This window comes from Monodelphis domestica, chromosome 7, assembly GCF_027887165.1.
Source record: "Monodelphis domestica isolate mMonDom1 chromosome 7, mMonDom1.pri, whole genome shotgun sequence".
NCBI lineage: Eukaryota > Metazoa > Chordata > Mammalia > Didelphimorphia > Didelphidae > Monodelphis > Monodelphis domestica.
Window position 1 is genome coordinate 90,163,871 of NC_077233.1, and position 22,942 is coordinate 90,186,812.

At 54.8% G+C, this 22,942-nt stretch overlaps 1 protein-coding gene across 1 annotated transcript; it reads right to left on the minus strand.

Annotated features, from left to right (window-relative positions):
• Nucleotides 1-631: 631 nt before the first annotated feature.
• On the minus strand, nt 632-21,134 carry SEMA3B (semaphorin 3B). The gene is made up of 18 exons (XM_056805029.1): nt 20,700-21,134; nt 14,234-14,386; nt 12,927-13,084; nt 11,720-11,782; nt 11,080-11,199; nt 10,800-10,893; nt 10,272-10,391; nt 9,355-9,500; nt 8,411-8,528; nt 8,214-8,283; nt 7,953-8,097; nt 7,432-7,651; nt 5,761-5,852; nt 5,639-5,680; nt 4,801-4,958; nt 4,462-4,517; nt 4,099-4,238; nt 632-2,099 (listed from the first exon to the last, which is right to left on the minus strand). Exons 2-18 carry the CDS (start codon nt 14,325-14,327, stop codon nt 1,641-1,643), a joined length of 2,295 nt encoding a protein of 764 aa, XP_056661007.1. The 5' UTR covers nt 14,328-14,386; nt 20,700-21,134; the 3' UTR covers nt 632-1,640.
• Nucleotides 21,135-22,942: the final 1,808 nt, after the last annotated feature.

Here is a 22,942-nt window from a genome sequence, read left to right on the forward strand (position 1 = left end):
CTGGGGGTATGTGAGGCAATGAATTTCCTCACTGCGAAGTTAGGAAAGGGCCCTGATTCTTCCCTTTCCCCTAACCCCAACCTTAGCTTCTCTAATTCAACAGACTAGACTCCCAAAGACTTCTGTCGACTCCTCCAATTCCTCACCTCCACTCCCACGCCAAGGATGAAGGCCACCTCCGAGGGCATCCCCAGAAGTGATGCTGCAAAGGCTGAGCACTGGCCCCTCGGAGCTGGCTGTGTCGTCTCCGTGTCCAAGTGTGAGTGCACTGTAGTCAGTCACCTGGGGGCCCTGGTAGGTCGTCCTGACTTGGACAATCCCAGACAGACCCTCATTCCACAACACCGTGTGAACATGCAGTTAGGCGTCCAAGCTGACCTTTGGATCAGAGCCCCAGTGAGCAGCTTTCCAAAGAAGGGTGAGCAAACCGGAGGCTCACTGACCCCATTATCAAGCTTGCCCTACTCACTAGCCTTGGAGTTCCTGGAGAAGAGACCCCTAAAGAACCTCCGAACCCAGGGAAATGTGAGTTTGCACCTCATGTGGGCATTTGGATTGACCTGGAACCTCAAGTGGCCTTTCCTGGCTCATCTAGGAGCTCCACACACATAATAATAATAATAATAATATATTGCATTTATACAGCTCTTTATACTTTCCAAAGTACTTTCACATCTGTTAGTTCCCTTGTTCCTCACAACAGCCCTGTGAGGTAGGCAGGGCAGGAATTATCTCCATTTTACACAAAAGGGAATCGAGGTCCAGAGAGGGGAGGGACTCACCCCGGATCACACAGTGAATTTAGTGACAGAGCCAAAGCTCTCTCTTCTGTAGCCCGATGCCTTACACACATCCACACTCAGACACACAAACGTATACATACAGTCACACATGTGATCCCCACAATTCTTTGTGGTCCCTGGCACAGCGAGGCAGTGCCTCCTCCTTGGCTAATCACCTGTTTGTTGTGTGAACTTAGTGCATTCCCTCCATTCCCCATTCCTGTCCCATAATCACTCCATGTCACCTGCTAGCTCTCCTCTCTCTTTCTGGGGGGCCTCTAGCCTCAGGGGGAAAGTTCCCAGCTTTTACTCAAGCCCTAAGAAATGGTGATCTTTGCTCTTTCCTAAGGCTGGCAGGGAGGGTGCAGTTCTCCCCCATACTCTCATATCCTGGCCATGTCCTCATGTCCCTCCCCCAATGCCCTGGAACTGATTGTCTAGTCCAGGGACAGCGGGGAGGTTGGTCAGTGGACTTTCTGGATCCCCAGGTACTGCTGGCCCTGTCTGCTGGGCCCAGACCTAACGAGCAGGAAATGAGGCACTAAGAGGGAGGGGATGGACTGACCTCAGACCACCAGCAGGCCCCTGGTCTCATCCCTGGCCCCTCTTGGGGTTACATTCATTGGTTACGGTCTGTTAATAAATATATCAGTGGTTGTATCCCCGGCTCTGGGCCCCCAGGGCAGGGAGATTGAAAGGGGACCCCCTGCCCCCAAAAGGCCAGTCTATTTCTTCTGGGTCCCCTCTCCACATTGAGGTGTTGAAAGGTACCCCAATTAGGCAGGAAGCAGGACACCCAGCTTGGTCCCTTGGCCCCTCAATCCCCACTGATGTCTGGGGAACAGGTGGCGGGGGTCATCATTGGGTGGCACTTCGAGGTCCCCGGTCAGCCCGAGGAGGGTCTGGGGGGTGGGTCCGGCGGTTCCTTCCTTTCCGCTTCTCCTCAAGATGTTTCCACTTGTGTCCCTTTGGCCGAGGCCCTAGGACTGAGGGCAAATGGGGCTCCTTGGCGCTACTCCAAGATGGGGGGCACATAGGGCCTCCCCCACCCCTCCCAGGGGCATCCACCAACTGCAGGAAGTCTCTGTACCAGAGTTTATGGCTAGCAGGTGACCCTGCCCCCATTCCCTGGGCCTCCTCGCCCCTGGTCAGCTGTTCAGCTTGGTGGGCACCCACCACACGCAGGGTGAACCGCCGGAGGGGCTGTGTGAAGCCATGTTCAGTAGCATGGCAGTGGTAGAATCCAGTGTCCTGAGGACCCAGGCTGAGGAGGAGTAGGCCCCGGTCTATCTGGATCACCCGGTCGTCCAAGTGTACCTGCGAATCAGAGAAAGCCACACCTCAGAATATAGAATGTTACGGTGAGAAGAGCCCTTCAAGCCCAACAAGACAGAGCTGGTAGGGTCTAAGCACAGTCATCATGGGAATGAAGATTGTGAGCATTGCTGCAAAAGGGTTTGCCTATAGGCTCTCCTTTGATCATCACTCCAATTCTGTGAGCCGCGTGTCATAGGTATCATTAGCCCTATTTTACAGACGAGGACACTAAGGCTCAGGGAGGTTAACAGACTTGCACAGGGTCTCACTGCTTCTCAATGGAACAGTTCTTGGAGCTTAAAAAGTCTTTAAAATATGAACAATTAGAACTTGAAGGGTTCTTAGTCGATCAGTGAATATCTATGAAGCTCCTACTAAGCAGCGCCATGCTAAGTGCTGGAGATACAAATACCTAAAAAGGAAACAATCCCTTCTCTCTATTGGGGCAGGCAAGCACTTTTAAGAATCCACCCAGAAGGAAAACAAAACAAATCCAAGACAAGAAGGGAGGGCCCTCGTGTTAGGGGCTCCATCAGGAAAGCTTTTGTCTAGGAGATGGAAATGTTATTGCTAGAAACAAACCAAGTGCTGGGCTAAATGCTTTTCAATTATTGTCTCATTTGAGCCTCACCACAACCCGGGAGGTAAGTGCTATTACTCTTCTTCTCATTTTACATTTTAGGAAACTGAGGTCAAATGACTTGTCCAGGGTCACACAGCTAGTAAAAATTTGAGCCTAGGTTTGGAATCAGGTCCAAGCCCAATTCTCTATCCATTGTACCACCAAGCTTCCTGGGGCAAAGACAGAGTCAGCTCCTTTAGATTAGAGATTGTGTTATTCTTCATAATTATATCTCTAGCATGTAGCACAGCACCTGGCACATAGTAGGTACTTAATAAATATTTGTGAATTGATTGATTGATTCTATGAGGCAGAGGTAGGAGGGAGTACATTGCAGACATGGGGTCAAGGAGACAAGAGAAGTCCTGTGTGTGAGGGAAAGAGAGAAGGACAGTTGGCTTAGGGAAGAGGAGTCACACAATCAGTTAAGATGTTTAGGCAAAGGACAGCTAGATAGCACAGTAGATACTGTGCCAGACCCGGAGTCAGAGGACCTGGGTTCAAATGTGACCTCAGATATTGCCTGGCTGAGTGACCCTGGGCAAGTCATGTAACCCCAATTGCCTAGCCCCAACAGCTCTTCTGCTATGGAACCTATACTTTGTATAAATTCGAAGACAGAAAGTAAGGGTTTAAAAAAGAATACCTAAGCAAGAAGTGGATGAGGAGGGACCAACCCAAGGTGATGGCTACAGGAAGGGAAGGGAAGGAACGGAGAGATGTGCAGGTAGAAACAGCAGAGATTTGTCAAGTGATTAGATTTGACAGAGGAGGAGACAGAGAGGAGTCTAGGATAATGCCAAGGTCGTAAACCTTGGAGATTAGAAAAAGGATGGCGCCTTCGCCAGAAATAAGGAAGTTTGCAAGAAGGATGGCTTTTAAGATGAGGATGAGTTCTCTTTTCAACAGGCTGAATTTGACGTATCTCTGGTATCTAGTTTGGGCTGCCCAAGAGACAACTGGTGATGAAAGACTGAAGTTCAGGGAAAAGACGGGAGCTGGATGTCTAGATCTGAGTCTTCTGAGCATAGAGATGAGACTCCTGGGTGCTGATAAGAACCGAGACAGAGGTATCGAGATGAAGAGGCAAAGACAAAGACTGAGAGAGAAGAAAGAAAAGAGGACCCAAGACAAAAGCCTACAGGTAGGGGCCATAGGATAGGAGAGCTAGAAGAGAACAACAACCCACGTTTTCATCATGCTTTATGGTAAACCACAGATTGCTAGTCAAATGAGGCCTTTGAGATCCCCCAATTTTAATAAGAGGGAAACTGAGGTCCAAAACAAGGAAGGAGTTGTCTAAGCTCATGTCCACCAGGACAAGGTTTGGGGTGTCTTCCAGAAGAGTGATGCCAGGCCAATGTGCAGAATGCTTACCTGGGTTCGGGGGCTATCACTTGCCCGCTGGTAGGTCCACAGTACTTGGGCCTGCAGGGATTTGGGCTGACATTCAAGGAAGGTGCTGCTGCCTTCAACTCCAAACAGCTTCTTCTCCAGCAATGTCTGGCGTGGAGGGTCTAGTGAAGGGTGCACAGGGGCTCAGCTGCAGCTTGGGTCAGGGGAATATTTGTGGGTTCTAGTTTGGGATGGCAGTGGAAGGGGTTGACTATGGGGATGGGGTTGTCATGTTTAAGGCCTGTCTTGTTAGTAGCACCCTCATTCATGATGAAGGCCTTGGGGAGTTTCTTTCTAGGATTTGAGGGACTGTGGGAGGAGGAAACTGACCTAAGGGTCACTCACCCCCAGAACACAGTATGTTGGGGTCCCCATTCCGAACATCCTGGCGCCGATACCTCCTAAGGGAAAAGCAGAGATGTGGTTAAGATCTTGAGATGTTGAGAAACTTCTTGGCCCCAACACCCCATAGCCACACAACCAGAAGGTATCCCGTGAGTACTCCTGGCCCCTTGCATTCGATCTCCCCATCCCCTTGGTACTCAGGGTCTAGTCTCTGGTTCTCTGACCACTGGGCCCTTGCCTTCCATCCTCTTAACCCTCTAGTCCATATCTTCTTCAATCCCTTGGGCTTTTGGTATCCCCCTCTCTCTAGCTCCCAGCTCTTATCTCTCAACACCATACCTCTTGGTATTGGGCAGGTAGCGGGTACAGGCAGCCCCGTCCCAGGCACAGTAGGGATCCCGGGCCAGGCAGCATTCGGCACATGCACGGCCATAGGCGGCACAGCGGTGCAAGGGCAGCTGGGAGATACCGCTCTGGGAGGCCACATAAAGCTGGTGCTGGGATTCAGAGAAGGGAGAGAGAGTCATTTGCAGTGCCAGCACAGCCTCATGTCTTGTAAGAAATTGGGGAAGCCCAGAGAAGAAGAGGCTGACCTGAGTTCACACACAGCAAGTCAGTGGAAGGACAGAGTTGTCTTTGTAGGTCTGAGCCCCATTCTATCATCTGTTGTTAGTACTTCACCTTGGTAAGCCTTACTTTTCCCATCTATAAAATGGGGATAATACTGGCCCTGCATACTTTGCAAAGTTCTTATGAGTTTCAAAGGAAATAATGTAAATAGAGCATGCGGTAAACTTTAAAGGGCATGATTACTACTACTAGTTACTAGTATGCTTCTAGTTACTACCACTTCTACTAGTTACTAGCGTTGCTCTTAGTTCCTACTAGTAGTTACTAGTATTACTACTAATGACTACTCCGATGACTACTTTGACATTACTACTGATAACTGCCTTCAGGTATCCTCAAAGAGGATAGAAGAGACATAGGGAAAAACTTGGACCCTCCGGAGGGCAGTTGGTCCTCTCGCCAGGTTCCCTTCGGGAATTGTTGGCGCCTGGTAGCAGTGAGGTTGGCACCGAGAAGCCAGCCCCTGGGAAGCTCCTGGCCCCTCCTGGATCCTGGAGAACCCAGAAAGGCTCCTGCCAGACCCATCTTCCTCAACCTGGTCACTCACCCTCTTGGAGGAGATCTGCATGTTGATGATGGCCACGGCATTCTGAAAGGGAATGACACTGGGGTCAGGGCTGAGTGGGGGTCCAAGAGCAGGGCTGCACTGGGTGGGCACTGCCCTCTTACCTCAAACACCTGCAGCTCCTCGAGCAGAAGTCCCTCTGTGCTTTGCCAGCTGTCCTTGGGTACTGAAATCACCTTGAGGACTGTGCCAATGTCTGCAGGAGAGAGGTAGCAATCTGGGACTGGCACCCCTGGACGAGGTGGGGAGAGATCCATACATACCCGCCCCCTACTCTGCCATCTTTGTCAAACTCTGTCAATGCAGGGCGGCGCACCTGTTCTCTCTCTCTGTCTCCCTTTTATCCTTACCTTCTTGGTATCAGTTCTTAGAAGAGTGGCAAGGGCAATGGGGGTTAAGTGACTTGCCCAGAGACACACAGCTGAGTCTGAGGCCATATTTGAACCCAGGACCTCTTGACTCCAGGCCTGCCTCTCAATCCATTAAGCCACTTAGCTGCGCCCAGTGCTTTCTCTTCATCTTAGAGTCCTTGAGAGTTGCCTAGAGCACCAAGAGAGGTTAAGTGATCTGCCCTGGATCCCATGGACGCCAGGCATCAGAGGCAGGACTAGAACTCAAGTCTCAGAGGCTGACTCTCTCTCTCTCTGTTATGCCAGGGTGCCGCTTGGCTTAATAATTTATTTCTAAATTGGATTGGACTGGCCTGGTCTTAATGAGTTGGGGTGTGTGTGTGTGTATGTATGAGAGAGAGAGAGAGAGAGAGAGAGAGAGAGAGAGAGAGAGTTTTATTCTGTGATTCTGTCACCATGGGGAAGGGCAGTTAATGCTAGACTCATGGGCAACTAGGTATCAGTGGGCCTGTAGTCACAAAGAGTGAGTTCAAATTTGGCTTCAAACACTTGCTAGCTATGTGACTTTGGACAAATCACTTAGCCTCTGACTGCCTCAGTTTCCTCAGCTGTAAAATGGGGATAACAATCCCAGGATTATTGTAAAGATCAAATGAAATAATATTTGCAGTGTTTAGCACAGTGCCTGGCACACAGAACACTTTAAACTACTTCAGGGTGATGTGGAAGAGTCAAAAGGGCTTTGTAGGGAAAGAGGAACTGGAGATCATCTCTGAAGAATGAGACAGGGCACCTCAGTGGCTCATCAGAAAAAGTGCCAGGCTGGGAGTCAGAAAAACATGGGTTTAAATTTGGACTCAGATACTTCCTAGATGTATGACCCTGGGCAAGTCACTTAAACGCCGCTGCCTAGCCCTTCCCACTCTTTTGCCTTGGAACCAATATGTAGTTACTGCTCTTCTGCCTTAGAAGTGATAGTAGGAGTTCTAAGATAGACAGTATAGGCTGAAAAAGAATGAGGGAGATCAGTGATATTCCCAGAGAGGGAACAGCATGAGCCAAGGTGCGGAGACACAATAAACCTGGCATGTCTAGGGGGCACAAGATCAGCCTGGCTGAATGGGAAGGGCATGGGGGTGACCACCAGGCCAGAAATCTGGAAAGATCAGGTGTGACCACCCCAGGAGGACCTCAAATAGCTGGCAGAGAATTCTACGACTGATCCTACAGACAAGTCAGGAACAAATCCTTTCTGAGGAACCCGAAGCCCTGCGTCTAGCCCAGATCTAGCACTCTGTGACCCTGAGACAGTCCCTTCCCTTCCTTGTGCCCCCCCCCCCCAGTTTGTAAAGGAGTTGGATTTGCTTCCCAGGATTTCCTTCGGGTTCTACAAGAAGCATCTGGAGATTCAGGAGGAACTCGGACCTGTGCCGATGAACAGGACGTCGTAGTGGCCATCGGTGGCGGCCACGCGGTCAGCCACGATCTGAGTGAAGCTGTAGTCAATGCCAGTTTGGAGGAAGATGGGGCGCCCGCCCACAGGCAGGATGGGGTTGTACATCAGGGGGTGGTTTCGGGCAAACTGGATCACGTCGTCTGGGAAATCCTTGGTGGAGCCAAAGGTGCCGAAGGTCTTGCTGGGACACTGGGGAGGCCAAAAGGAGAGACATGGGAGCCCGTGCTCTAGGGGGAGTCAAGGTCCTGGCCCTGGTCAGAAAGGGAAGTCATAGCCAAACCCAGCCTTCGGGAGCCCTTGATGTGAGGGTCTGCCCTCTGACACCTCTTCATGTGAGGGGAGAGAGAAGGCAGGTTTGAGGGTTGGGGGGGGGTGCATTTTGACCAGGGCCTGAGGAAGGGTGGGCAGAGGCTGGGCAAAGAGTTGGCCTGGGGCCGGTCCATGATGCTTTGTTCTTCCCTCTCCCGGCTCCTGAGAGGCCAGGACCTACCATGCCTGGGCGAGGGTAGGGCACCCGGCCCTGGTAGGAAACCCACTGGTAGTTGGGTCCCTCCTTGTGGGCAAAGGGTCCAAGGAAGGCGCGCCGAACATCATTCATGCTGTACACGCAGACCGCCGAGCCCTGGAACACGTTGCTGTTGGGGGAACAGGGGCACACCCAGGGGAGTGAGAGATATTCCCACCTTAGCCAAGTGCCCCCAGATTCAGTCCTGCTTCCTCCCTGCCCCGCTTCCCCAGGCAAGGCACTAACCTGGAGGTGGAAAAAACAGCGTAGAGAAGGGGGCTCCTTCGGTCCTTTGTGGGGAGCAGGAACACATCGCCTGTGTAAAACGGGGGGGCGAGGAGCTCATGAGCCTTCCCCCGGCCAGAGGCGAGGTCCCAGCTGCCCCCGCTCAGCTCCCCGGCCCTGGGCCCATCTCCAACCCAGCCCCGGGCTCGAGCACTCACGAAGCTCATCAAAGACCGAGTCGCTGGCCCCATCCACCCCGGGCACGGAGCAGACCAGCCGAGCCTTCAGGAATGTGGTCCACTTGTTCACCAGGCTCCTCTGTCCTCCTAGGTCATTCTACAGTGACAGAAAGGGGGCCAGGGATCTTTGAGAGCCCCGTGCCCTCCCATCTAGCTCGTTCCCCATGGAAGGAGTGGCCAAACAGGTACTGAGTGCGAATGTGTGCGGCTGCATGTCCCCACGCCTGATGGTACCCGTGACATTGGATACGTATCTGCGGGTGTTACGTGTATGTGTGAAGGTGTACAGGGTGTATCTTCCCGAGTCTGACTGTACGTCTACTATGAGTGTAAATTAGTGAGAGACAGCCAGGTACTTCAGGGGAGCTGGAGCCAGGAAGACCCAAGTTCAAAGCTGGCTTCAGACACCAGCTGTGTGACCCTGGGCAAGTCACTTAACCTGTGTGCCTCGGTTTCCTCCTCAGGAAAATGGACATCATAATTGTTTCTGCTTTTTAGGATTGTTGTGTGGGATAACACTTGTATTTTTTTTAAACCCTTCCCTTCCATCTTAGAATCACTACTGTGTATTGGCTCCAAGGCAGAAGAGCAGTAAGGGCTAGGCCATGGGGGTGAAGTGACTTGCCCAGGGTCACACAGCTGGGAAATGTCTGAGGCCAAATTTGAACCCAGGAGCTCCCATCTCTGAGTTTGGCTCTTCATCCACTGAGCCACCCAGCTGCTCCCCGGGGTAACACTTGTAAAGCACTTAGCGGACCTTAATTATTATTATTATTATATTATATTAATCCCTTAAGTATTATTATCACGTGAGCACATGGGAGGGTGAGGCTGGACGGGGCGGACGTGTCTCTGAGAGCGACTGTGTCTATCGGTGACGGCTGCCGGGAGTGAGTGCGTGTGCGGAGGGGAGAGGGACTCACTCGGCAGATCTGGCCAATCCGGGACACGGACGCCCTGCCCAGGCCTGGGTTCCCCTCCACGGCCACCTCCCGGAAGAAGAAGTAGATCTTGTCGTCGTCGGGATTCTCACTCTCTGGGATCCAGAAAACCTTCACAAAAGTGGGCTCTGGGCCCCGGGAGGGATCCCGTTAGGGTCTCTCGCAGCCACTCCTCCTGGGGTGTCCCCATCCCGGGCCGCGGAGGAGGCTGCCAAGCCAGGACTGGCCACGAGGGGGCAGCAGCAGGCCGAGGCGAGGGCCAGCCCGGGCCAGCCCTTCCTCTTGCTAATCTGACCTCACCCCTCCTCCTACACAAACCTTGTCCCTTCCAGATCGGGACCCTCGGGCCGCGCCGCGGGCGTGTATGGGGCGCGTGGGGACGACGCACATACAGGCATGTGTAGACGTTAGCATGCATGGAGGGAGCCTTTTCTGGTTTAGACGGAACTACACGGCGCGTGGGAGGGAGACTGAGGGGAGCAGCTAGACGGGCTCTCAGATCCTCCCTCCTCGTTTCTGACATTCTGGTCCTGATTCTAGAGTCCATCCCAACTTGGCCAAGCCCGAGGTCCGCCCGCCCCTCTTGGCTCCGCTGTCCTGTGTTCTAAGTTTGAAGGTCCCACCCAGAGTCTGGGAGGGGTCGTTTTAGAAGTTGCTCATAATAATAATAATTCCCATTTCTGGAGAACCGCCCTCCTGGCTCACAGGTGCTAAAGGTCCCATTCTACAGATGAGGAAACTAAGGCGCAAGAGAAGGGCCAGCCTTTGCCCAATATCAGCCAGCTAGTTAGCAGTAGTTAGCAGTAGTTAGCAGCGGGGCCAGGATCTGAACCTGGACCCTGTGATTCACCCACCCTGCTTTTCCTAGCCCTCTCAAGCGGCTCACTGCAGATCCTCACCATTGAGCCACCTAGAGTCATGCTGCTCCGTTCGGAGGTTGGGGCGCCGGCCAAGGCTCCGGAAGATGGTGAAGTCCCGGCCCATCAGGTCTGTGGCTACTCCGGAGTAAAGTTCCTGCCCTGGGTATGAGAGAGTGGATTAGAGAAGATAGTAGAGGGGGCTCCATTGGGAGGGGGGAGCCTGGAGAAGGCCTGGGGCAATCGAGGGGGTCTGCAGAAGTTTTGGGATGGGCTCACAGGGGATAGGAGGTCCCAGGATGTGCTGAGGGGCTGTGGAAGCCAGCGATGGCCTCTGTGAGGTTATGGGGAGTGAGGAGGGCTCAGAGGGCCTAGGGAACATGAAGACCACCAAGACACCCAGGGCCTGTGTGTGGGACGAGCTCAAGGACCCCGAGGGAGATTCCGGGGATCCTAGTCCAGTTTCATTCCTCCGAGTCCTTCTTCTCACCCCCTCCTTAGCCAGGGCAGGGGGCGGTGGTGGAAGAGCCCCCTGGGTATGCCGGGATATTTCAGGGGCTCGAGCCTTACCCACAAGCACGGAGGCTGCCCGGTGTTTGGGATCATAGGGGCTCTTCCCTTTCCCATCCTCCAGGCTATTTACCACTAGCTTCAGCATTGGCTCCTGGGGTGGGGAGGGAGAGATGGTTCAGGAGTGTCTCCTGCCCTGTCCCCACGCTGGGAACTTGTCCAAATTGAGGGGTGAAGGGAAGCAGCTGCGCTCTCAGCCCAAGGCGTGCTCTGGCTTCTCCGCCCCCCCCCCCCCATCCCTCCCTGCCTCTTCCCATTCCTTTCAGGGGCTAGTCCTTACCTCCATCCTATACCCAACCTCCAGGAAGCCACAGACGGGGTGGAAAGCGCCCGTCCCACAGACGTACAGGTGAGTTCGGTTATAAGGGTGAAGCAGTTTCACAAAATTCACACACTCAGCCTGGAGGGATAAGACAGAGAGGACGATGGGCAGGAGGCCCAGGGTGGCCAGGTCTGAGCCCAGCCTTCGCCGCTTCCCTGGCTAATCATTCACACATCCAGACGGCCTGAGTGTTTACCATGTGCCTCCTCCTCATGACACCCTTGCCCTGTGAGACTCTTCAAATGTCATCGATGAGGAAACTGGAGCCCAGAGAAAGAAGTGACTTGCCCAGTCATACAAGGAGTATGTGGCTTAAAAGCGAGCCTTCCATTTCCAAGGGTAGGGGTCCGGCTCCACCATACCTAGCCCCATGACTCCCAGGACTTGTTACCCCACTAAAGTGGGAGGACTCCCCAAGGGATGAGGGGCTGGGAGTCACCACCTTCTCCCCAGGAAGACAGAGGGGGGTATCCCTCATTTGCTCCCTCTCCTTTAATATCTTTGGGCAGCCCAGAAGACAATTAAGTTCCTTCTCCTCAACCCTCTCACCCTTCCGCCTCCTCATCCCCCAAAGGGCTTGGGCCAACTGGTCACTCACACTGATGTCCTTGCCAGCCCAGTTGCATTCTTCTCGCCACTCAACAGGCGCCGGCCAGGCCAGCTGAGCAGGGATGGGGGAGGGAAGGAAGAGAACCAGAAGGAATCATCAGAGAGATTGGAGAAGGGGGCCCTCTGTCTCAGAGCCAGGGCTTGGGGGCTGGGGCAGGGGAGGCATAAAACCTGGGAGAGTGTCCCTCCCTGAGGCGGGGTAGGGACTCTGGACAGTGGCAGAGGAAGGGAACATGTCTCCCCGAATGTGATAGGGTCTCTTTTGGGGAGAGGGGCATCTCTAGGGAAATGTCTCTCAGTGCTGGCTTGTTATCTTTGCAGAGAATGTTTTTTTCAGGAGGAATGTCAATTGGGAGGGAAGGGAGGATTTCTCTGGAGATGGGTATGTCAAAGGGGCTACGTCTGGGGAAGTCATCTCTGAGGGGGACGTCTCTAATGATGATCTATTTCAGCAGGGTGGGGAGCATGATCTATTTCAGCAGGGAGGGGGTGTGAGAACAGAGAATGTAGGTCCTGGGGGACACATCTCTGGGGGAGTAGAGTATCTCTGTCTCCTGAGAGTCCTGGGTCTTTCGTGCTTGTTGGCGGAGGGGAGGGATGTCTTTGGGGAAAAGGTTCAAATGCCGCTGCTCTCTGGGGAGGCTATTTCTCCAAGGTGTTAGCTTTGGGGGGGAAGAGAGAATATTTGCCCTTGGAGGTATATCTGGGGGAAGCCTTTTAGGAGGGACGTCTATGGGAGGAAGACAGGAATATCTTTCCTCAGGGTGGTCTCTGGAGGAGAGGGTTGGTTTCTGAGAAAAATAAGACTTTAGAGGACCCTTTCCCCTGAATGCTCAGAAGCACCCTCCTGTCAGATGGGGTACGGGAGAGTCCTGCCTCTCTTCAGAGGATGGGAAAGGGGGCTGGACTAGATGCTCTCTGAGGTGGGGCCATTCTATCTCTAACCGATGATGCTATGCTCTTTCCCAGGGGATGTGTCTGGGGGAAATGTCTTGGCTGTGGACCTGTATCTCTTGGAGAGAGATGCCCACAGGAGGAAGACAAGAATGTCTCTCTCAAGTATCTCTGAGATAAGCATCTTTCTAGGGAAGGGTGTCCTTGGGGGATCCTGGCCTCTGGAGGCAGAGAATGAATCTTGCAGTGGTGGGGCTGCAGAGGGGGAAGCTTCTCTGAAATGGGGCTCCCTCTCTGGGTACCTTCTTGTCCTGCTTGCTGATGTTATCCAGGCTAAGGGAGGCCACGTGGTTCTGGGCACCCACGAATAGCCTTCCACGCTCCTCATCCAGCAGCAGAGCCTCATAGCAGCAGGTCCGGGGCAGTGAGAAGGTGCGCAGGCCATGCCGAGCCCAGAGCTCTGCCAGGGAATGTGAGGGGAAATGTGAGTACAAAGAGAGGTGGCTCACAGCAAAAGGCCCAGCCTGTGGTGCCTTGTGGTCCCAGGGGGCCAGATTTCCAACTTCCCATTCTTCCTCCCTCTTTTTCCTGATAGCTCCAGAGTCCTGCTTTTGATTCGAGCCTGGATGGGGCAGCAGCCTGCTTTTTGGATGATCTCAGACCCTATTCCCTGGAGCCTCAGTTCCCCTCCTCCCATGCCTTTCTGTACCTAGGACCACCTTAGGGGCCAGGAGGCAGGACCCAGGGGCCAGTCAGGATCTCACCCTATAGAGAAAGATACAATCACACAACTGGAGGGTCAGACAGCCTGTCATTGACTGCTGGGTCCTTGGGGGACAATGGCTGTCTCAGAAGGAGTCTGGGGGAGTGAGAAGCCCTGAATCCATCCCTCCTCTAGGGGGATGGCCAGGAGCGGATCCCCCACGCCTTCCTTCTGCCCAAGGGCCTCCATGGTGGTTGGGCTGGGGGGTGGGGGGGCCTCAGATTCCTGCCCAGCTCATCCCCAGCCCAGCTCCCAGCCTGGGGCTGAGGCCTCCCGGGTAACTAGCCGCCAGACACTGCTGCCTAGCAACCTGTGGCCGGACTCCTGCCTCGGGACTGGCTGCCCCGGGAGTTCTCAGGGCCCAAGTGGGTGGGAAATCTTGGGAAGAATAGGGGGACCCCCTCCTCAGTGATCTGAAGGAGGGAGCCCCTGGACTTGGTGCTCCCATCTTTGTCTCTGAAATAGCCAGGGAGGGGGCTCCGCGTCAGAGCGGAGGTCAGCAGGAGTTAATTTGTGACCCGGCAACAATAGAGGGCCCAGAGGAGTTCTCTCCCAGCGAGCCGGGCAGCCCCGGCCTCCCCGGCCCCGGAAGCAGCCCTCTCCCTCTGTGGGCCTCGGATCCAGGACCAGATTGTGTCCTTCCTCCCCTTCCCACAGCTCCCTGCACTCGGTACACTCCGAGAGCCAACAGCAAGGCCAGCTCCGGCACCCCCCAGGGCCATGGCTCCCTTGACACACTCACTCGCCGTCCACACCCCCCAGAACAGAGCTCGATGCACAGTGAGACGTGCCACACCTGGAGCGATTCACATTTCCTACACTCAGCCGCCGGCAGGTGCTCCCTACCTTGGAAGGAGAGGCGGAGGCGAGGAAGGCTGTTGGCTGGGCTCCCCTCTGCCCCCAGCACCAGAGCCCAGAGCAGGGCCAGGGCCGGGAGCATGGTCTCGGAGAGGGGGAAGGAAAAGCTCCGGGCCGGGCCTTGGACTCTGACCTCCGGATCTAGAAAAGAAGGAGAGAGTCAAGGAGGGGGGGAAGAGAAAGAAGGGAGGAACCCCAGGACAGAGAAGACCGGGTGAGAGGGAGGAGGAGAATAAAGGGAGAAGAAGGGGAAAGAGAGCGAGCGTGCGCGTCCCAGGGGATCAGATTACAGCCGGTTTGGGCGCTGGGGCAAATACAGCCACATTCCAGTTGGCTTAGCCCCCTCCTTCGAAGGACACACACTCACACACACACTCACACACACGCACCCACCAATGCACTCTCGTGTATAAACCCAGGTAAGTCGATGTTCTCGTGGGCACCCATCCATGCCCTCAGGCTAGCTGGGAGGTCCTGGGATTGCCCCCAGCCACTCCTGAGTATCCTCTGAAGGGGTCCTCCTAGTCTGGGGGTGCCAGCACCCCCCCCCCCCCGCAGCGACCTGGCCCCTTCATCCCCCCTGCCCCAAAGGGTACTTAGTGCCAGAGAGGATGGCATGTGAGCTCCCCTTTCCAACGTGGTCATGGGGGTGAGGGGTGGCAAAGGGCCTGCACTCCTTTGATTGTCACACGAAGATTAGCAAAGGAACTGGGGATGCTCCCCTGGACAAAAGAAGACTGGGGCGGACAGGATAGCTGTCTTCAAATATTTGAAGAGGGATTAGATTGCTCTGTTTAACCCGAAGGGCATCAGCACAGGGAGGGGGAAATGGCCCCAGCAAACTTAGGCGTGATGTCAGGAAAAGTCTCCTCTGTCATAGGTGAACCAAAGTGGAATGGGGTGCTTTGAGCGGGAGTGAGCTCTCCATCTCCAGAGGTTTTCTAGCAGGGGCTGGATGGCTACTTTGGGGGAAGGTTCGTTGGGACGGGGTAGGGTTAGAGGGCTACTGAGGCCCCTCTCTAGTCTAAAGTTCTGTGATTCTGTGTGCCCTGAGGGGAATATATGCATGCATGTGAGGGTGAGCTTGCACACATATACATGCGTGTTAGGATACACTTCTATATGAGCATATGTGGCTGAAGAACCAGGGATGGGATGAGAGGGAGTCTACCCAGCCATCTCTGAGGAGCCCCATCTCTCTCACACTCACCCTGGCCCAAATGGGATGGCAGGCTGGAAGCCTGGGAGAGATGAGATCTTTACCATACCCATTTCCCAGCAAGTAAAACCAAGGTCTGCTAGAAAGTAGAGTAGAATGTCAGCAACCAGGCCTTCAGGCTGGGCTGAAGTATGTCACCTCACTTTCTGTTGACTCTACATCCCTGACCCCCTCCTCACAGCCCATGATACTGGCTGAGTCTTCCCTCCCTCTCTTTCCAGCACTGCCCTATTCCTTCTAAAGGGGGCCAGGGGAGAGGGCAGTGCCTGGGCTCACATAGCAACTCTCTTATGTCACTAACCCAGTTTAATAGGGATTAGTGCAGTGGGGGGCAATCAGAGAGAGAGAGAAGGAGAAGGGAGCTAGGGGGGAGAGGGAGAGGGAGACAAGAGAGAAAGGGAGGGAGGGAGGAAGAGGGAGAGAGAGAGAGAGAGAGAGAGAGAGAGAGAGAGAGGAGAGAGAGACAGACAGACAGAGACAGAGAGAGAGAGAGACAGAGACAGAGAGACAGAGAGAGACAGAGACGAGAGAGAGACAGAGAGAGAGTAGGGGGTAAGGAGACCCAGGGGAGGGTTCTCATATCAATGGTATGGGCAGAGAAGGGTACTGAGCTCAGTCCCCCTCACTGAGTCATCGAGCCTTCAATGAACTCTGCCCAGAGCCCTTGCTCCCATCTGCTCACTGAGCCCTCCTTCCCTTCTCTGAGACCTTCCTCCTCCCACACCAACCCACTGAATGCTTCATCTCTTCTCTGGTCCCATTCTACACCGAGGCACTGAAGCTCTGCTGCCCTCTTTGATGTCCATAGGGAGCCATGTGAAACTAGAAACATTATCAAATATTCCTTTGAAGGCAAAAACTCTTCTCTCTCCATGCCCTCCCACCGCCAAGCCCCAATCTATCACTCAGAGGCAGCACAGTGGGGTAGAAAGAACCTCAGGGGATAGCTGGGTGGTTCAGTGGACAGGGAACCCAAGCCTTGAGACAGGAGGTCCTAGGTTCAAATGTGGCCTCTGACACGTCTTAGCTGTGAGACCCTAGGCAAGTCACTTAACCCCAATTGCCTAGCCCTTACTGTTCTTCTGCCCTGGAATGGATACCTAATATCAGGGGGGAGAGAGAGAGAGAGAGAGAGAGAGAGGAGAGAGAGAGAGAGAGAGAGAGAGAGAGAGAAGAGAGAGAGAGAGAGAGAGAGAGAGGAGGAGGAGAGGAGAGAAGGAAGGAAAGGAAAGGAAAGAGAAGAAAGAAAGAAAGAAAGAAAGAAAGAAAGAAAGAAAGAAAAGAAAGAAAGAAAGAAAGAAAGAAAAGAAAGAAAGAAAGAAAGAAAGAAAGAAAGAAAGAAAGAAAGAAAGAAAGAAAGAAAGAAAGAAAGAAAGAAAGAAAGGAAGGAAGGAAGGAAGGAAGGAAGGAGGAAGGAAGGAAGAAGAATGAATAAATCTTGGCTCCGTAATCCAGAGACCTGGGTTCTGGCTCCAGCTCTTCCAGTAATTGGCTGGGAGCCTTGAGCCTCTGTGGACTCATGGGACCCACCTGGGTTAGCCCCTCCCCTCCCCTAAGGTAGCCCCAATATTGAGTAGCATTAGCCATTCTTTAGCTCTAGGTCTCAGTTTCCCTTCCACACTAGGTTCCTCCCAGCTCTTATCCCCTCATACCACAAATGGGTATAAGTCTAGACCTGTGAACAGTAGCTCTCCTCATAGTAGGAACGCTGGCATCTCTTCAAAACTTCCCTCTTCCCCTCCCAGGACTTACCCGGGGGAGTCACAGAAGCACTGTGTACCTCAGCTCCCTGGCCTAATGGGGAGGGACGGTTGCCGGGCAGTGCCCTGGGAGATTGCCGAGTCCTCCTTCTTAGGCCTGGCCTTGGCCTGCCTCGCTTGGCAGCAAGCACCAAAATGGGGAGTAAATGCCAAGGCAGATAGGAGCCGGGGTGAAGGAAGCACTCCGAGCCTGGGGCTGGTCCCTCCCCTGGGCACCCAGAAGATAGCTGAAGATGCCTTCCCTCCGAGCCTCCAAGAAGCCAGGGCCCTCGACCAGCTTCCCAGTCATCTGGGCTGGAAACCTTGGCATCATCTTCGACCCTTCCCTCTCCCTCACCCCCTTGGAGTCAGTCACAAGTCCCGCCATGAAAAACTCTCCCCTTTGCTCTCTGCTGAGCCTTCAGCCTCTCTGCTCCAAATAGCTCCCAACAGTCCTCTCTTCAAAAAAACATGAAGTAGCTCCCCATTGCCACAGGGAAGCAGAAGTCCTGACCCTGGCATTCAAGGTCCCATCCATCCAGCGTTAGCTTGAACTACCCTCCTGCCCCTCCTCTCGAACTCTCATGGTTCCCTGATCTTGTCCTGCTTTGGCCTCATCTGCCATGCTTGGAATATTTACAGGAACACAGATCCGGAGCTGGGAGTTCTGAAGTCATCTAGTTCACTGTCCCCATTTTCCAAATGAGGAAACTGAGGTGAAATAACTGGCCCCAAGCGGTCATCGGGGGCAAAGCTGGGACTGAAACTCAGTCGCTGGGACTCCCAGTTCGGTCCTGTGGGCTGTACTCTCCCTCGGTGACTCTGAGAACCTTTCTCTTTCTTCAAGGAAGGAGTCTTGCTTCCCGGATAGCTAACCTCCCATGACCTTCCCTTCTCCACCCAGCCCCAGTCTCCTAGCACTTTGCCCCTTCCTCTATCAGGGAGGCACTTCCCACCGTCTCCCTCTTATCTCACTCCCTTTGCCTGCGTGCTTGGCTTCTCTTCCCTCCGTCCCTCCCTCATTAGACTGGAAGTTCCTTGAGAGCAGGGCCTGGGTGCAAGCCCCCCTCCCCCCATCACAATGGGGTCTGGCTGAATAGATGCTCTTGAGTTGAGCTGAACTTTCTCTGCTGGGCCAATGGTGCCCCCCTTGATGGAGCTGCCTAGATGTCAATGCTCTCTCATCGCAGGTGTGGAGGGGACTGACAGAGCGGATGAGCTTCTTGCTTGCTTCCTTCCACCTTGGCCTGCTTAGCTGGCCTGGGAAAGGGCTGGGCAGGGAGTGGGGAGACACCTACTATGTGCCCGGCACTGCGCCTTTAAGCACTTTTCCCCAATATGATCTCAGTTGATTTTCACTAGAACCCCTGAGGTAGGGCCCCAGGGATGCTGCTCTCCCTCCCAGCTCTCTCTGTCCTTTCCAAGAGAGAATTCCATCAGGAACAGAACGTGAGCTCTAGGAGGCACCCACCATCGAATCCAACTCCCTCATTTTACAGCTTAGGAAACTGAGGCCCCAAAAGAAGTTACTTGGTCACAGAGCTCAAACATGGTGGAGCCAGGGTTCCAGTTCAGAGCTGTGGAATGTCTTGACTCCATATCAGGCTCTTTGGAGGTGAACATTTCTCACCCCCCAGGACAGAGAGGCCAATTGCTTGGCAGAGGTCACACAGCTAGCAACTCCACTTCACACATTTTTTAAACCCTTATCTTCCATGTTAGAATCAATACTATGAATACCAAGGCCAAAGAGCAGTAAGGGCTAGGCAATGGGAGTTTAAGTGACTTCTCCAGGGTCTCACAGTTAGGAAGTGTCTGAGGCCAAATTTGAACCCAGGATCTTCCATCTCTAGGGCTGGCTTTATCTACTGAGCCACCCAGCTGCCCTCAATCTACAGGAGCTTATTATGGGCGCCTGCTTTAGGCAAAGCCCATGAACAGAAATGCAGAAAAGGTGCTGGAGGCTGTCACCCAGGCCTCTCTTGCTCTTTTCACTGAAGCTGGGTCAAGGGTCCAAGTGGGGATTAATTGAGTGGTGGCAGGGCCCACGGGACTGAGCTAATCTGTGGCTGCTCCCTCAAAGCTCTTTCTAAAGCCACTTTTCCTCAGTGCTCTCCAGGCTGAGTCTTCCCCTAGAGAGGGCTTCTTGGAGGGAACTGAAGGGGCGTAAAGCAGTGGACACCTCTAGGCTAAGCCTGTTTCCTTGGTGGAACAAGGGGAGGCTGGGGGAGCCAGGGCTGCCTGGGGCATACAAGTTACTTGTGAAGTTTCCTGGGTGGGTGGATCCGGTGACAGGCAGGCTGCTGGGAGCTGCCTGGGGAGGGCGGTCCTGGACTTGGGAGGGAAGCTGGGTCACCCGACAGTCACCCAGGAGACGGGCGGGGCTGTGGCCTGGGCATTTCTCTGGAACATGGCATGGGTGCAGGGCACCCAGGGCAGGGGCAGCCCTCCGGGGAGGCAGGGACCCAAAGCTATAGCTCTATAAGCTACTGCACCCCTCTCAACCTTTACCCCCCCAAAAGCAGGCAGCAGCCCCATTTTCATCTCAGACCAGCCAACCCTTCCAGGTTATGGAGTGAAAAGAGTTTAATGCTTTGGAGTCAGAGGGATCTGGGTTCAAATTCATTACCTGCTACTTGTTATCTGCTTGGCCTCCCTTTCTTCTTTTAACATGAAAGAGTTAGACTATGGGACTTCTTAGGGTCCCTTCTAGCTCCAAACCTGTGCTTCTGTGATCCCCTTCCCCACCTTCAGGTCCCCTCATGCCCAGAATCCAGAGAGCCGGCTACCGGAACCAGGGCTTTTCCCCTTAGAAATCATTTTGCACTTCTTCCTCCTTTTTAGTCCCCTTCTTGCTCTATGCCCCCTCCCCTCATAGACTGTTTCTCCGTGGCTCCCCCCCTACCTTTCCCAAGCCCTCCTGGTAGCCCCCTCCCTTTGGTGCCCTCTTCCCACAATTTCTCCCTAACTTCTTCCCTTTCTCCGGCAGAAACTCTCGAGTTGTGCTCCCTGTAGCCCCTCCCCAGCACAAAGCCCACTCTCCTGCTCAGCGCCCCCTCACCTCCCCGTGGACCCCCTCCTCCATCCAGCCCTCATCCAGCCCCCTTCCTTCACTTTGCCCCCTCCCCATTACAAACGTGCTGGGGCAGAGAAGTCCCAGGAGGGGTAGCTGGGGGGCGGAGTGGGGGCCCAAGGCTCTGTGCTCCTGGGCGTTGGGGTCACTGAGCCCTGCGGAGGTAAACAAGGCTTCTGTGCCCCTCCCTCCCCCCCCAGCACTCTGCCCCGGCCTCTCTCAGCCCTTTGGGCTCCCCTCCCCTCCCCTCCTGTCGGGCTTATCCAAGTTGGCATTGCTCTCCGAGGCCCGGAGGGGCTCGGGACCCAGGCCGGCCACCTGATGCGCCCCCCCCCCCCCCCAATTCTGGTTAGGCACCGCCAGACTCCCCCTCACCTGCCCCCCCCTCTCCAAGCACACGATGGGGAGGGGCGGGGTCCGCACCTCTGGCCCCGGCCCCAGCTGGGTTGGGCCCCTGCCTTGGACTCCGGCTCCGACTCCGGCTCCGGCTCCGGCTCGGGCTCCGGCTCCAGCGCCTGTGCACTCCCAGGCTAGGTAGGGCGATCGGTGGCGGTGACAGGACAGCCCAGAGGAGGCGGCCGGAGGCGGGGAGCTGGGAGGGGAGGGGAGAGGAGGGCGGGACCTGGAGCCCCGCGCTGGGGCGGGGGAGCGGGGGGGGGGGGGGGGGGTGAGGGGGGAGCTCCCAGCCAACTCCGGCCAGGGCCGGAGCCACGAGGCCAGGGAACCGGGAAGGCGGCCGGTGCCGGAGGAGTGCGGCCGGCCGGCCGGGCAGCCGGCGGCCCTGGGGAGGACACACACGCACACGCACACGCACACGTATGCAGCCAGCCACACACAGGCACAGGCCGATTGGCCCGAGTCCTTGGACCCAGGCAGGGCGGGGATGAGCAATCCCACAGGGATATAAACGAGAGCCTCCTTCCACCCCCCACCCCCCAACACACACCAGCGGGGGTGAGAGGAAGGGCCCCTGCGCCGGGCCAGTGTGGGCAGTTCAACTACTGGGCTGTGCGATCTCCAGAACTCCTACACCCGGCCTCTCTCCTGCTGGGCTCTCCCAGGCCCCCACCAACTCTGAAACTTAGAGATCGATCACTCACTCCCTGTGGACACACGCAGGGACCCACAACTACGGCCGCAGCCAGAACTCCTACAAGACAGCGCCACAAGACCTGAGACGATATTGCTGCCCCATATCCCAGACACGGGAACCCAGCCATGCGTGTCTGCGGAAAAGAAGGGCATGTGTGCACACGCACAGCCCGTGTTGCCCACGTCTAGACCACTTGGGGGCCCGATTCCACAGATCGAATATGCTTAGAGGCACCGAGTCTTCCCCAGGGGAAATCTGGGAACCAAGGGCAGAGGTTTGGGTACAGCCCTCCATACACAGCTGCACTGGCAAATGTTATTTAACGACTAGATTTTTTAGAGGGAAAGCGACTACCATAAAATACTTCCAAGTTTAATCTGCTTAATTAACATGTCCTTCCCCCTTCCTCTCTCCCTCCCCTCCCTCCCTCTCTCTCTCTCTCTCTCTCTCTCTCTCTCTCTCTCTCTCTCTCTCTCTCTCTCTCTCTCTCTCTCTCTCTCTCTCTCTCTCTCTCTCTCTCTCTCTCCTTTCCCTCCCTCCCTCCCTTCCTCTCTCTCTCTCTCTCTCTCTCTCTCTCTCTCTCTCTCTCTCTCTCTCTCTCTCTCTCTCTCTCTCTCTCTCTCTCTCTCTCCCCCTTTCCCTCCCCTCCCTCCTTTCCTCCCTCCCTTCCTCCCTTCCTCCCTCCCTCCCTCCCTTCTTCCTCCCTTCCTCCCTTCCTTCCTTCTTCCTTCCTTCCTTCCTTCCTTCCTTCCTTCCTTCCTTCCTTCCTTCCTTCCTTCCTTCCTTCCTTCCTTCCTTCCTTCCTTCCTTCCTTCCTTCCTTCCTTCTTCCTTCCTTCCTTCCTTCCTTCCCTCCCTCCCTCCCTCCTGTATATTGGTTCCAAGGCAGAAGAGCAGTAAGGGCTAAGCATTGGGACTTAAGTGACTTACCTAGGGTCACATAACTAGGAAGTGTCTGAGATCACATTTGAACCCAGGACCTCCCATCTCTGGGCCTGACTCTCTACCCACAGAGCCCCCTAGCTGCCCCCATCACTTTCTAAACACTAGACAATCAATGAAACAATAAATCAAGCCTTGGTTTGTCAAGTTTGTTGAGTTTTGAGGTGTAAATGCTCCCCTTGAAAATGTAACAGTGGCTATCAGGAACTGGTCAGAGCTGGCTTTGGCTCACTTGGGAAAGCCAGCCAGGAAGTTGCCCTCCTCTCTTACTATCCACTGACCTCTGGTGGCCTGCCTCTCTCACCTAGCCAAAGGCCCTAGAGAGATGGGCTAACACTCTTGCACTTATGCTGCCGATCCCCTCAGCTGGTGCTGCTGAGCTCCCTCCCAGACCACCTCGGTGCCCCAGCTTCCCAGGGGAGTCTTGTGTGCCCCGGTCCGAGTCTGTTCTGAGCAGGCTCCTAGGATCTCCCCGGGGAAGAAGAGGTAGCTTACAGACAGACACAAAGCACAAGGGGATGGGAGCAAGCTGGCACTCCAAGAGGGCAGAGGCCTGTGGCACTGGCCCCATCCTCATGCTTGCACACACAGGCCTGGGCAGGTATCTGTGTGCCTCAGGGGAGGTGAGGTGA